Below are 15070 nucleotides of genomic sequence, written 5' to 3' on the forward strand. Positions count from 1 at the left end.
GCTATAACAGTTTCAACTCTTCTGGGAAGGCTGTCCATAAGGATTAGGAGTGTGTCTATGGGAATGTTTGACCATTCTTCCAGAAGGGCATTTGTGAGGTCAGGCACTGATGAGGACAAGAAAGCCTGGCTCGCAGTCTCTGCTCTAATTCATCAGGTGTTCTATTGGGTTGAGGTCAGGACCCTGTGCACTGGTCAAAATCATTTGGTGGAGGGGGGGGGGGGGATTATCCTGTGGGGTTGTTTTTCAGGAGATGGACTTGGCCCCCTTAGTTCCAGTGAAGGGAACTCATAAGGCGTCAGCATGCCAAGACATTTTGGGCAATTTCATACTCCCAACTTTTTTGGGAACAGTTTGGAGATGGCCCCTTCCTATTCCAACTATGACTGTGCACCAGTGCACAAAGCAAGGTCCATAAAGACAGGGATGAGAAAGTTTGGAGTGGACGAACTTGACTGGCCTGCACAGAGTCCTGACCCCAACCCAATAGAACACCTTTGGGATGAATTAGAGTGGAGACTGCCAGCCAGGCCTTTTCGTCCAACATCAGTGCCTGACCTCACAAATGTGCTTCTGGAAGAATGGTCAAACATTCCCATAGATACTCCTAAACCTTGTAGACAGCCTTCCCAGAAGAGTTGAAGCTGTTATAGCTGCAAAGGGTGGACCAACTCAATATTGAACTAAACAGACTAAGACTGGGATGCCATTATGGAGTCAGCATACCAAGACATTTTGGACAATTTCATGCTCCCAACTTTGTGGGAACAGTTTGGGGATGGCCCCTTCCTGTTCCAACATGGCTGTGCATAAAGTAGACATGTGCAATTCGTTTAGTTCCGAATGATTTTTTAACAAATTTTTACAAATTCGTTAATTACGAAATTTCAGAATTTCTGAATTTTTCTATTTCTGAATTTCGAATTTCCAAATTTCGAATTTCGAAGTTTCAAGCTTCCGAATTTCAAAAATTCGGAAATTCTAAAAATTCGGAAATCTGAAAGTTCAGAAATCCGGAAATCCGAAAATTTGAAATTCGTAAATTTAGAAATTCGGAAATTTGAATTTCCTCCTTTCTCACATGATAGTGTTTGAAAATAAATGGCCACATTCTGGGATGAGGTTACATGCTTCCCTTTTACCCTTGAGCACCCACAGAGCCTCAAAGCTGGAGATCACGTAGAACATAGGTACTCAACCTGTGGTACTCCTGCTAAACTACAAGTCCCATCATGTCTCTGCCTTTGGGAGTCATGCTTATAACTGTCAGCAACTTGCAATGTCTCATGGGACTTGTAGTTCTGCAACAGTTGGAGGGCCACAAATTGAGCACCCATGACGTAGAAGGTGAGTATAAGTGGGTCAAGGGGTGTGCTTTAAAGAAACTCTATCCCGATGCCAAGTTAGGTCAAGATGACAGAGTCCCTTTAAAGCAGTTCAAATCAATATTTTTTTCTACAGACAATGTAGCCAATATGTCATAGTATTTAAAATGGACAATTTACTAATCAAAAAGGAGCATGACAATCAGTACAGCTCATGGAACTACTTGGAAGAGCTTGTTTATGGCCACTTAAGGACTATTTTATAATCTCTATTAGTCAAAATGTGTAAAAAATAGAAAATGATTTTCTTTATTATTAATACTGTTTGTTCGGATTTTATTGTTACTTTATCTAGAAACCAATGTCAGGTTGGTGTGGACTCTATGCTAACAAGTTCATACTTTATGAGACGAAAACAAATATTTGTCTACTTACTATGTCTATACTTGATTGTTTGTGTTTTATACCTTTGTCTGCAACCTTTTTTGATAAAAAAAAATAAAAAATGTGCAAGTGTCAGTGATGAAGGAAATATTATTTTTTTCACATGATGCTCTTTTGTAACAAATGATAAATATGTCATGGAAAAGGGAAAAGTCATGGAAGTCGCACATTTCTGCAAACCCCTCTATGAAGGTGTATGACAGCCTCAACCTGGGCTCCAACCAGACAACGCCCTCAACCAGTTTCACTCCGCTCCTGGAGCTTAGTCATGACTAAGCTCTGTGGGCAGAGTGAAATGCGTTGGGGGCGTGTCCCTGGGAGTTGGGGGGGCGTGTCATATTCCTTCTTGCAGGGTTTTGCAGAGATGTGCGACTTCCAGGTCTTTTCCCTTTTCCATTAGATGTCTAGAGCTGGGATGAGCTCTATCCTTGTCTGCACCCCAAGCGGTTGCTATACAAGAGAACCTGATGAAGCCTTGAGCGGCACCTGTAAATTTTGTTTGGATGATAAATATGGCAAGCCACCCCTGTCGCCAGCAACGGATATATCGCTTGAAAGAAACGTCACAAACTTTTGTTCAGCACTTAATGAACTATCATCTTTCCCCTTTGTGTATAGGTACCGTGCGTCCACCACTGTGAAAATGACCGGACTGTTCATTCCACAGTAAAGTGTGTTTGGCTATGTGCACATATTATATCAATGATCATAAACACTGTCTTAATCGAAAAAAAATATCATAGAGCTTTATCACAGTCATCACTAAAAATAAAAAATAAAATAAAAATCATAAAACGTTTCACTCTGAAATTTAAAGCAAATACAAAAAAATAAATAACATTCAAGCATATGAAAATACTGACTCATTTGCAGCAGTTACCAAAACATAAAGCATGCTCACACGCACATAGACTAGTGCTTTTTCTATCAGTCACAAACTTAAAAATATAGAAAAAAAAAAGAAAAAAAAATGTTAGTGCACTATTCAAATGCTTGATATTCCTATACTGGATTCTGTTGCAGAGATATTACGGAGCAATGTCATTCACAACTGACTAAATGGTTCCAGTAGCAAACAGTTTATTGTTCCACTGAAGACAGTTTAATGTTCATCTGAAGAGGTTCCAGCCGTCAGATAACCATTAATTCCGTTAGTACCGTTCACTCCATTAGTGCTGGAGTTATGAGGTTTTTGTACGCGGGGTGGTGAGTCTTCGTCTTCTGAACTGGATTCAATATCACTTCTGTCATCTTTTGACACCTGCAGAAAAGATTATGAAAACAGTTTAATATTAAAGTGTTTTTTTCATCAAAATACATGCTCAAAATAAAGGACATTTAAAGCAGTAGTAAACCGTGTCTTTTTTTTTTAACCTGCAAGGCAAAATTATAGTGGGCTAGTATGCATCGCATACTAGCACATTATGTGAAACTTACCTTAGAACGAAGCCCTTCCAGCGGCGAGCTGTCACCACTGACAGGGCTTCCATCTTCACCTGTCTTCATTTGGGGTTCGCAGACTCTGGCTGTGTGAGTTGCTGGACCCACGATGACGTCACTGCCGAGCATGCGTGCAGGAGCCGCTGTTTGCGACACAGGACTCTGAAGGGACGGCCCCGGTGGAAATATGGTATCCATATTTATAGGCAGCTGAAGCTGTATTTGAAATGGTTTTAAAAGGTTCTGTCCCCTCCTCCCTTGCAAGTGCCCCCATAGCAAGCTACTTTCTATAGGGGCACTCACACAGGCCTGCCCCCAATCTGGGATATGTGCGTCCATGGGCAAACACAGCATGGCTTGGCCTCACACCCCACTCCCCCCTCACAGAGTTTAATTGACAGGTACATGAGTCAATGGTTCCTGCTGCTGCCTCAATGTCTGGTGAAGAGAGAAAGAGGAGCGTAGACAGAAGCAATCCATTTCCTAGGTTTCGTGTAAACCAACCAAACAAACATAGATAACATAAACAAAGCCTAAGCAACAAAGTAAGCTCTTTAATTACATAGTTGTTGGCAAACCAAAATTAAATAATGCCCTTGCTATAGGTGTAGGCTATTTATGTAGCTCATGAAGTCTAACCTAAAAACTCCCAGGAGGCTGCTAAGCGAGGCCACCTTCACCCTAACCATCCCAGGATTTTTTTTTTTTCGATTTAAACCCGCTCACATGTACTCTTTCTCTCCTGATGCAATAGCTCTAAACCCACTCCTGAAATGATGGAGGAGAACGGTAATAGCTGGACCTTGCTTAGCGACATCCTGGGAGTATTCTAGGCAGGCTTCATGAGGTATGTTAATGGCATAAACCTTTCTTATTTGCGTTTGGTCACTGTGGCTTGTTAATAAATACTACATTTTTTAAGTGCAATCACCGGAGTGTGGATCATCTTTTCCTCATACACCTACAACCCCTGGCAAAAAATATGGAATTACCACTTGGAAAATGTCCATTCAATTGTTTAATTGTGTAGAAAAAAACTAATCACCGACGTGCCTCAAAACTATTTTCATTTAACATTCCAAACTTCTGGCTTTAAGAAACACTTAAAAAAAGAAAGAAAACTGTAGTCAATGGCAACTCTGAGGAAAATATTATGGTATCATGAAAAAAAAAATACAGTACACCACTAGTACTTTGTTGCACCACATCTGGCTTTTATAACAGCTTGAATTATCTGAGGCATGGATTTAACTATCGATACACAGTATTCTTCATCAATCCAGCTCCAACTTTCTCTTGTTGCAGTTGCCAGATCAGCTTTGCAGGACGGATGGAGCCTTGTCATAGACCATTTTCTTTCATTTCCACCATAGATTTTCAACTGGATTGAGGTCCGGACTATTATCAAGGTCATGCCATTGACACCATATGCCTTTCTTGAAGTTACGTTTTTACAGTTTTTGCCCTATGGCAAGATGCATTATCATACTGAAAAATGATGTCATCATCATCAAACATCCTTTAAATTTTTGGAATAAGAAAAGTGTCCAAAATCTGAATATAAACTTGTGCATTTATTGAAGATTTAGTGATTGTCATCTCTCCACGTACCTTTACCTGACACGCAAGCCCATATTATCAATGATTGTGGAAATTTGTTTTCTTCAGGCAGTCGTCTTCATACATTTCATTAGAACGTCACCGAACAAAAGTTCCAGCGTCATCACCCTGACCTGACATCCACAGTCCATGATTGCTTTTCTTTAGCCCACTGTAACCTTGTTTTTTTTCTGTTTGGGCGTTAAAGATGGTTTTAGTTTTGGCTTTTCTGTATGCAAATCCCATTTTCTTTAGGCGATGTCTTAGGCCGCATACACACGGGCGGACTGTTCGCCCAACTTTGTCCGCTGAACAGTGTTTCAGCGGACAGTCCGCTCGTGTGTGGGCTTCAGCGGACAGTTTCAGCGGACAGTCTGACGAACAAAGTTTTTCGGAATTTCCGTAAGACAGTCCGCTGAAACTTGGTTTTGTCCGTCCAAACTTGGTTTCAGCGGACAGTCCGCTCGTGTGTAGGCAAGTTGGACGGACTAAGTATCGCGCATACTCAGAAAGGGTTTACACGGCCGAAGGTTGCATTGCAGTGTATAGGACATCGTTTTTCTAGTCCCGTCGTACGTGCTGTACATGTCATCACGCTCGTTTTCAACGGACTGTTCGTTCATCGTGTGTGGTCAAGTCCGTTCATGCAAATTACGCAGCCTTACAGTTGGGTCACAGACATTGACTCCAGTTTTTGACCATTTGTTGCTTATTTGTTTTGTTGTGTATTTTCTGCTTTCAAGGCATATTGCTTTACATTTTCTATCTTGACACTTTGATGTCTTCCTTGGTCTACCAGTATGCTTCCCTTTAACAACCTTCCCATTTGATTTGTACTTGGTCCAGATTTTAGACACATCTGACTGGGAACGATCATCATGTTTTGCAACATTCCGTGATCATTTATCTTCTTGAATAAGTTTTATAATGCTCTCCTTTGTTTCAACTGACATCTCTGTGTTGGACCCTGATTCATGTTAATCAGGTTGGTGCAACAGCTCACCAAGGTGTGCAAACATTCTTTTTTACTGCAGACTAATTAGCAGATATAATCTGGTGCAGATATTTGTTTTAGCCCTTGTACACACGGTCGGACATTCCGACAACAATTTTGTCCGAAACTTGTGTTGCATACACACGGTCGGACAAAGTTGTCGGAAAATCCGATCGTTCAGAACGTGGTGACGTTATTTCCTTACGACGGGACTACCTTCAGACTAGTAGCCAATAGCTTTGGTCTAGGAATTTGATCTGAGCATGCGTAGCACTTTGTCCGATCGGAATTCTCTACAAACGATAGAACAAAGTACCATCGGACCATGTTGTCGGAAAATTTTATAGCCCAGCTCTAAAACTTTGTCAGTCGGATATTCCGATGGAAACAGTCCGATGGAGCCCACACACGGTCGGATTATCCGACAACAGGGTCCGATCGGACATTTTCCGCTGGAATGTCCGACCGTGTGTACAAGGGCTTAGAACTGCAAAGTGCATGGTGATTCCATAATATTTTCCTCGGGAATTGATTGATTCCATTTTTTTTTCTGTTTGATCTGCAAAAACAGTTGCAATTGACTACCGTTTTGTTTCCTTTTTTTTTCTTCTTTTTTTAAGTATTTATTAAAGCCAGAAGGTTGGAATGTTAAATGAAAATAGTTTTGAGGCATTTCTGTGATTATTTTTTTCTCTATACAATTAAATAATTGAATAAACATTTTCCAAGAGTGGTGATTCCATACCTTTTTCCAGGGGTTGTAGAGGAAGGGCAATATATAACTTTGGTCAAAACTGCACAGTTTATTTTTATCTAAAAAATGCCCCTTATCTGTGTAGCCAAATTTTGGTAAAGGTGAACTATCCCTTTAATGAAAATTGTCCATGCAACAAACACCTAAGCTCTAAAATGATTTGACTTTCTGTAACTGAAACTTACATGCAAAGGATTCCACTTTCCAGTCTTCAGTGAGAGCAGAATGAAAAGAGCATAAATTGTCAAAACACGTGAAAGCAGATATGTAAATTGAGATTCTCAAGAGTAGCGTGCACAAATCAGCCACAAAAAAAAAACAAAAAAAAACATACGGCAATAAAGCAACATAATTAAAAGATACTTGAAAATTGTGAGTCGTATGTAAACAACTTCACCAAGTAAATGATCCCTTCATTACATGAATTAAACAAGGCCCTTATGATTTATCAGTATAATTAAAGCAAAACTGAATCTTTATGTAACAGGGATTCGTGAAGAAAGCTTGTGAATAAAACATAATGGGAAGAGAACGATACTGAAGGCCTAGCTCCGGCCTCCAAGTTCAACAGTAAGGGCAGATGTACTTTTAAAAAACACATTAAGCTCTTTGAACAGAAGAGTAAAATTAATAATACAAGTCATGGATACCAAACAATTTTGCCATTATTACCTATTAGCCCTCCGCCTTTATTTCCCTGTGCCTTTAAAGCATCCATCACAGGCCCAGGTCAGTATAAGCATTGCAAGTTACATTTAGTCACTCTGCATCTGAAACTACAATCTTGTTAATGTATAAACAATCTTTTTCCTAAGCTGCAGTGAGTCATGTAATCACTGGAGATCACAAACTGCTGAAACATTAAGCCTCAGCTTAAAGTAGTTCTAAAGCCTTATGCCTCATACACACAATCGGATTGTTCGCCAACAAAAACGTGGAATTTTGTCCGAAGGGCGTTGGCTCAAACTTGTCTTGCATACACACGGCACACAAATGTTGGCCAACAATTACGAACGTAGTAATGTACTAGACGTATTACGTGGTTTTTCAGCTCTTTATCGACACCCTTTGGGCTCCTTCTGCTAATTTCGTGTTAGTAGAAGTTTGGTGAGTATTGATTTGTGCTTTTCATTTTGTGATTTTCAGTTCGTCTCTGAACTTTATTTCATTTTATTTAAACTATTTATTTATTTAATTTATTTAATTTAATTTATATGTTTAAACTATATTTCATTTTATTTAAGTTCGTCAACCAGGCATGTTGCGGAATCGGAGGAGATAATGTGTTATTTATAATTTGCCTTGGGAATTATTGCTTTGACATTATTTTTTTAGTTGAGTAATTATTTGATTTGTTATATTTTCTATATTTTTGGATTGCACTTTTTGGTTAAGTTCTATTGGCAGATAGCATGTCTAATTGTATTTTTTTTTTTTTAAATGCACAATAAAAAAATTGTGGAGAATAATACTTGGCTATGTATTTTACTTCAAATGACAGTTTGGGAGTAGCCAGTTACATTTAAAAAAATTACAATGTAAAATTGACAAGGGACACCAACATAGTTTTATCTTTGATCTTAAAAACTACGGGATAATGGTGTTGTGGTAACTTATCTCCAAAAAAAAATTAAAATAAAATAATATTATTCTTGATATCACTAGAAAAAAAAAGCCTTTGAAAATTTGTTTGCAAAAACTCCATCAGTATCATCAGCAAAGCAGCTTCATTATTATCCCATTAACCTCCCTGGCGGTATGATTATTTCTGATTTTAGGTGCTGAAAGCGGTACAATTATTTTGCATGGAAATTTTGCGTTTTATATTGTAGGCCTGTAATTCTTAGGAATAACTCTCTTAAATCTGTTCAAACAAGAGTCTAGTAGACATCCCGGGTATGATAACGTTTATCATATAATACATAACTATAAATAATGATAACAAATAATAATAAAAATTAATCAATAATGTAATCAAATCCAAAAACACTGAAATTTGCTCAGTTGCAGAATTGTCGCTGTCATTAGATTTTGTGTTTGATGACGGATCTCCCCACAAATCGCTATCGCTCAATTCTGCAAGTGATTCTAATTTATTATCGGTGTTTTCTAGCTGGTCTAAAATCACTTTTGACATAAAGGGACAGTTTTTGGTTACTATGGACAATCTCCAAATTCCAGGCAGAAAAAACTGTATTTATAATATAAAAGTGCATGCAGGGCACTGGACAGACCACTAGGGACAAAGGGGGTGTGTATTTGTGTATACAGTACTGTAATCTGTAAGATTACAGTACTGTATGTGTTTTGTGTATTTTTACTTTTTTGAATTTGGCGCCGATCTCCGCTCCCGTGCGTCGTAACGTCGCAGGGAACGGAGCTCGGCGGCACTCGGGCACTGTGTGAATCGAGCGGAGGAGCTCACACACACAGCTAGGAGGACATCGCTGGATCCAGGGGACAAGGTAAGTAACTCTCCCTGTATCCAGTGATGCGATCCCGAGTCTGGCTCGGGGTTACCGCTCGTGGTACTGAAATCCCACCCCGGGCCAGACTCGGGATTACCGCCAGGGAGGTTAAAGCAGAAGAGAATGTGTGCTGCATTTCGAGATTTCATAATTTGCTGCGTCATGAATATTAATTCTCCATTACCAACGCTAGTTTACAAGACCGACTGCTTCTGGCTCCTCCTTGCTTCTGAGCATAGGTGTTTGTACTTTGGACTTTTGTCTGACAGACTTGTGTACACACGCTTGGAAAATCCGACAACAGACATTTGTCCGCGGAAAATTTTAAAACCTGCCATCCAACATTTGTCCGTGAAAAATGCGACAAAATCCGACAGCTTGTCATCACACATTTACGTCACAAAATCTGATCGTGTGTACGTGGCTTTAGGCCCCTTTCACATGGGCTGCCCCATTAGGGCTGCCTGTCAGTTTTTCAGGTGGACTTGATCGGACTCTCCAGTCTCTTCTATCGAGCTGTGGATGTCAGAGCTGACATGTCCGCTGACTTCCACCGCTATCCGATCCGATCCTGTCTGCAAAATCAAGACAGATGGTGGTACTATTTTCCATCCGTCTAGTGGATTGGATTTGATCGGATGAAAATGGACAGGCAGTCTGTTTTCACCCGATTTCCCCATAGAGGAGAGCGGGACTGGGTCCGTCTCGGCTCTGCACAGTGAGCGGGGGCGGACCTGTCAAGCAGAGGCGCCTTTGTGCAAGGGGCCTTATCCCCTTCCACACATACAAACCATTCATTTTATCAGTTCAATTACATCAAAAGAGATGAAGTATTCATCCGATTCTAATCCGTTTCACATCTTTTTTTTACATTTACTACCAATGCAAAAAACATTTTTTGTCCGATCCGTTTTTTTAAGACCCCTTTCACACCACACCACCGATAGCGTGGGCAGTAAAGCGCCGCTATTTTTACCGCCGGATTTGCGGCGCATTTTGGCCGCTAGCGGGGCGCTTTTATCCCCCGCTAGCGGCCGCGAAAGGGTTAAAACCACTGGCAATAGCGGTGTTTTGCCGGCGGTATTACAGCGCTGCCCCATTGATTTCAATGGGGAGCAGCGGTGGAGGAGCGGTAAACCCACCGCTCCTTCACCGCTCCAAAGAAGCTGCTGGCAGGACTTTTTTCTGACGTCCTGCCAGCGCACCGCTGTAGTGTGAAAGCCCTCGGGGCTTTCACACTACACACAATGGTGCAGCTTCTTTAGGGCGTTTTGCAGGCACTATTTCTAACGCTATAGCACCTGCAAAACGCCCTGGTGTGAAAGGGGTCTAAAGGAAGACCAATAGAGCTTTGATCCGTTAAAAAAAAACTGATGTTTACGGATACTGATGTGAATTGATGATCATCTATTTACATTCATTTTTTCAAAGAGATGCAATGATGTCCGTTTTTCATCCGCCAACGGATGGATGAAAAACAGACAAACGGTCCACATGTGTGAAAGTGCCCTAGGAGCTATAACAGCTTCAGTTCTTCTGGGGAGGCTGTCCGCAAGGTTTAGGAGTGTGTCTATGGGAATGTTTGCCCGTTCTTCCAGAAGTGCATTTGTGAGCTCAGGCACTGATGTGGATGAGAAGGCCTGGCTCGCAGTCTCTGGTCTAATTCATCCCTAAGTTGTTCTATCAGGTTGAGGTCAGGTCGTGTCGTGTTCTTGGATGCAATCCGTTATACAATCTTGTACCAATATTTGGACTGCATATTAAAAATATTATTACAAATATGAATGGATTTATATTGTAATACTTTTTTGTGTTATTATAATATATTACTACAGATCAGTTCAATATTGTTTTTAATCCGCTGTTACTATAATGAGATCTGTATATATGGAATAATAAATTTGCAATCATGTGTATTAATCATGTATGTGATGCGCCAAATTTAAAGTCCCAGGTATAATGTTTGAATTGTGGATATTAGCTAACAGTTGCCCATCTCACTGTTACATGTTAGGCCCCTTTCACACATGCGGACCGCATGTCTGTATTTCATCCATCCGTTTTCAGATGAAATACGGACATACATACATTCCTATGGGATAGCGGGTGTCAGCGGATGTTCATATCATCCGTCTCCGCTATGGTCCAATTCTGCAGATAGATGAAAATCCTATTTTCCTGTGTGCAGAGTGGATCGGATGAACATGGATAGATGGTCCCCATAGAGGAGAGCGGAGATCTGACAGGGAGGTCCTGTCATCCGCCGGCTCAGCAGGGATCAACGGAGTGATGCCCACTGAGCAAATGCGGATGTTCGCGGGGCGGATCATCACGGGTCCGTCCCGTGTGAAAGGGGCCTTACTGTTGCACATCTAAAGGGATGTCCATAAAACAGTAAAAACACAAGGAGTCCTATTCTTTCTCCACACTGTCCAAAACTAGAAAAAAGCTTTTCATACATGGTAATTAACCAGTTCTACACAGTGACACTATAGTACAAGGGTAATTTCAGCCAACAATCTGTTTTTGATACTAAGTATTCATTTCATGATTTCAAGAGCTCATGTGTTTTACTTTTGTTTTATTCCTACTTGCACACCATTGGCGTTATTTACTAAAGGCAAATAGACTGTGCACTTTACAAGTGCAATTGCTCTAGAGTTTAGTAAAAAAGCATTTTTGCTTGAACATGATTGGATGATGGAAGACAGCAGAGCTTCACCTCATTTATTAAGCTCTGGAGCCGAGTGCACAGTCTTTTAGTGTTTAGTAAATCAACTCAGTTACTGTATTAAATTGTATCTAAGCCCAAAAACATTTTTATTAATACACCGTGTTTCCCCCGAAAGTAAGACCTACCCCAAAAATAAGACCTACCCTGATTTTCCAGGAAGGCTGCAATGTAAGCCCTACCCTGAAAATAAGCCCTAGTCTAGGGTGGCTTTGGGCTTCTGGAGTCCTCTATTGCTACTGGAGTCTTCCTCTTCTCCCAGCTGTCAGCGGGAGATTTCTACCCCCTCTGCGAGGCTCAGGAGGTGTAGAAGACCTCAGGCAGGTCACGAAAGTGCCGAGCTGCTCTCAGCTTTTCACTGCTGCTCTCCTCTTCTGCCAGCTGTCATTGGGGGATCTCGTCCCCCCCCCCCCCCCACAGTGCTTGTGCCAGGGAAGACCAATCAGGCGGGTCACGGAAGTGCTAGACGGTGCTTTGGGAAGGTATGTGACATGGTTGGATTGCAGAGACACATACCTTTTGCATCATATTCTGTTGTGGTGGCGGGGATTCTGGCAGTTTGAAATGACTTTTTTATGCTGTTCACAATGGGGACTAAATTGCAAGTCCTTCCCCCCGAAAATAAGCCCTACTGTGTTTTTGGTTGCAAAAATGAATATAAGACCTGAGCTTATTTTCGGGGGAAGCGCTTTTCGGCCGCTAGCAGTTTTAACCCCCGCTAGTGACAGAAAAAGGGTTAAAACCGCCCGCAAAGCGGAGCTGCAGTGGTGCTTTGCAGGTGGGTTTGGAGCGCTGCCCCATTGTTTTCAATGGGAAGGAGCGCTTTAGGAGTGGTAAATACACAGCGGCTGTTTTTGGGCGCTTTGCAGGTGCTATTTTGAGCACTCTAGTGCCTGCAAAGCGCCTCAGTGTGAAAGGGGCCTTACTTTCACTGGGTGGCTACACTCACTCCTCCATTGTATCTATGGGGGGAGCTATGAATGTCACCCAGGCTGGACTTCAAACATGTCTGCCTTTGTTCATCTCCTTTAAATTAGGGCTGATGGGATTAATAGTTTACCAAAAGAAGGATAATTTCAGAGGAAAATAATATCAACAGGTATTTTCTGTACTTCTTTAAAAATGTTCTTAGCCTGAAAAAAAAAAAAGAAAACGAATCCACCACATCTCAGGACTGGTAAGCCTCAAATTATTACTTATATCTTTTTGGGTTTAGTCCTAATGTACCGTAATAATTCCAAACATTTTACTTTTCAATTTCTACTGAGGAAAAAAGAGGAGAAACTATTATTCCCACCTATATTTTTGTTATTTCTGTTATTTTGTATTACATAGTAAAGATCTGTTGTAAGAATGGGTGAAAAAAGAAAAGGTCTGTGTGTGTTTCAGCCGGGAAGGAAAAGAATAGACTATTGTAAAAATGAAATTATTGATTTTCAGAAGTCGGGGTTTTGAATAGAGCTATTATTGTGAGTGACATTGCGTTTTACTTGGAAGGGCTATCAAAGCTCAGGAACATTCTCAAACAGTACTCCATGTTCAAAGACTGATGGCTACAACAATAGGGATGGAGAGCACAAACCTCACCTTGCCTTTTGAGATTGCTTTGCAGGTGATCTTGATTATTAGGTAAGACCAGAATAGATGCAAAGACTGCAGGACTAGAAGCAGAAGATTAAAAACCCACCAGGAAGGATATGGACCCACAATTTCCCAGCTTTCAAACAACGTGGTGTTTAATATCCTGCAATACAAACATCAGATATTAAACAACTGGGTTATCATGACTAGTAAACTCACATATACAAGGCATCAATGGATTACTAGTGAATCATCAATGAATGTGAACACTGCATAAGCATAAAAAGACAAAAAAAAAGTAAATGGTGTTATTGAAGATATAAATTGTAAAAGAATGACTTTACTACACTAACTGCACACAAGTACAAAGGAGAGCAAATGAAAGGAAAGTTATACAAATATATTATAAAAAGAATCAAATCAACAACAAGCAAGGCCTCTTGCATTTAAAGTGTTACTAAACCCACAACAGTAAAATCAGTCTGTAGATGCAGTAAAGCATGCTTGTTATCAGTGGCGGCTGGTGTTTTTAATTTTTTTGGCGGCAAACAAAGCCCCCCCACCCGGGCCGCCAGTGGGGTGGCACTAACACCCCCAGCAAACCCCCCATGTGTGCGGTGCAAGACTAACAACGCCAGCAAACCCCCCCCCAGTATACCACTAACACCCCCAGCAAACCTCCCACCCACCCGCTGTCTGGTCAGTCCTTACCCTGCGGTGTGCCACTTATATTGGCATGGGGCGGGGTCACCGTGTGATGTCATCTGGAGGCCCTGCACCTTATTATGTCACCACCTGGGGCATTATGGGCGGTGACGTCATAAGAGGCGTGTCTCCAGTGACCCCGTCCCATGCCAATATAAGTAGTGGCACACCACGCACCCGGCATTAGAGCGGGAGAGCGCGTTGAGTCAACATTGGAAGAAGAACAGAGGGAGAAGACTGGGCAAAAGAGCGATCAAAAGAGTGAGAAGATAGCGGAGGAGACCCTGCAGAAGACAACGGACAGAGGGAGAAGAACCTGAGAGAGAACGAAGAAGAACCGATAGTGGCAGAAGACGTCAGCAGAGGACACAGAAGAGCTGGAGAGGGGAGAAGAGATCAGAAGAGACGAAGAGACTGCCTTAATAAATTCCTCTAAAAACATGTGTAATGTGTTTTATTTTTTACACTTTTTTTTCAGGTGAATGGGTAGGGTACTCATTCACATAAGGTGGGGGGCAGGCATCTGGGGGCACCATTGTTAAAGGGGGCTTCCAGATTCCTATAAGCCCCCTGCCTGCAGACCCAGACAACCAACGGCTATGGTTGTTGGGAAGAGGCCCTTGTCCTTATCAACATGGCGAGAAGGTGCTTGGGGGGGCACAGGGCCCCCCATGCCCCAAAGCACCCACCCCCCATGTTGAGGACATGTGGCCTGATACGTTTGGGGGGGGCACTCACTCGTCCCCACCCCCTTTCCTGACCTGCTGTGCTGTGTGCTCAGATAAGGGATTGGTATGGATTTTGGGGGGACTCTCACGCTGTTTTTTCGACATGGGGGGTTTCCTTTAAAATCTATACCAGACTGAAGGGCCTGGTATGCTCTTGGAGGGGGAACCCATGGCGTTTTTCTTTTTTAATTTGGAGTGGCATTCCCCTTCAAGATCAGAGCACAAGTGGCGGGCCTATATCGGATTAGTTAAGACGGCGATCTGCCTTTGATTCGACTTTGATCCGACTTTAGTGGTATTC

The 15070-nt window shown here is 41.7% G+C and overlaps 1 protein-coding gene across 2 annotated transcripts in view; it reads right to left on the reverse strand.

Annotated features, from left to right (window-relative positions):
* Positions 1-649: 649 nt before the first annotated feature.
* CERS6 (ceramide synthase 6) overlaps positions 650-15070 on the reverse strand; it is a 318039-nt gene continuing 303618 nt past the window's right edge. Inside the window, exons 9-11 of one of the 2 annotated variants that reach the window (XM_077447909.1) lie at positions 13343-13499; positions 6742-6765; positions 650-3030 (exon numbers count right to left, since the gene is read on the reverse strand). In XM_077447909.1, coding sequence (XP_077304035.1) covers positions 2872-3030; positions 6742-6765; positions 13343-13499 — 340 coding nt within the window. In that variant the 3' untranslated portion in view covers positions 650-2871. The remainder of the gene's footprint in view (positions 3031-6741; positions 6766-13342; positions 13500-15070) is intronic. The other variant, XM_077447910.1, reaches the window with a different exon arrangement.

Source organism: Lithobates pipiens, unplaced genomic scaffold (assembly GCF_037356315.1).
Source record: "Lithobates pipiens isolate NorthernLeopardFrog02 unplaced genomic scaffold, aLitPip1_a1.2 Scaffold_22, whole genome shotgun sequence".
Lineage (NCBI taxonomy): Eukaryota > Metazoa > Chordata > Amphibia > Anura > Ranidae > Lithobates > Lithobates pipiens.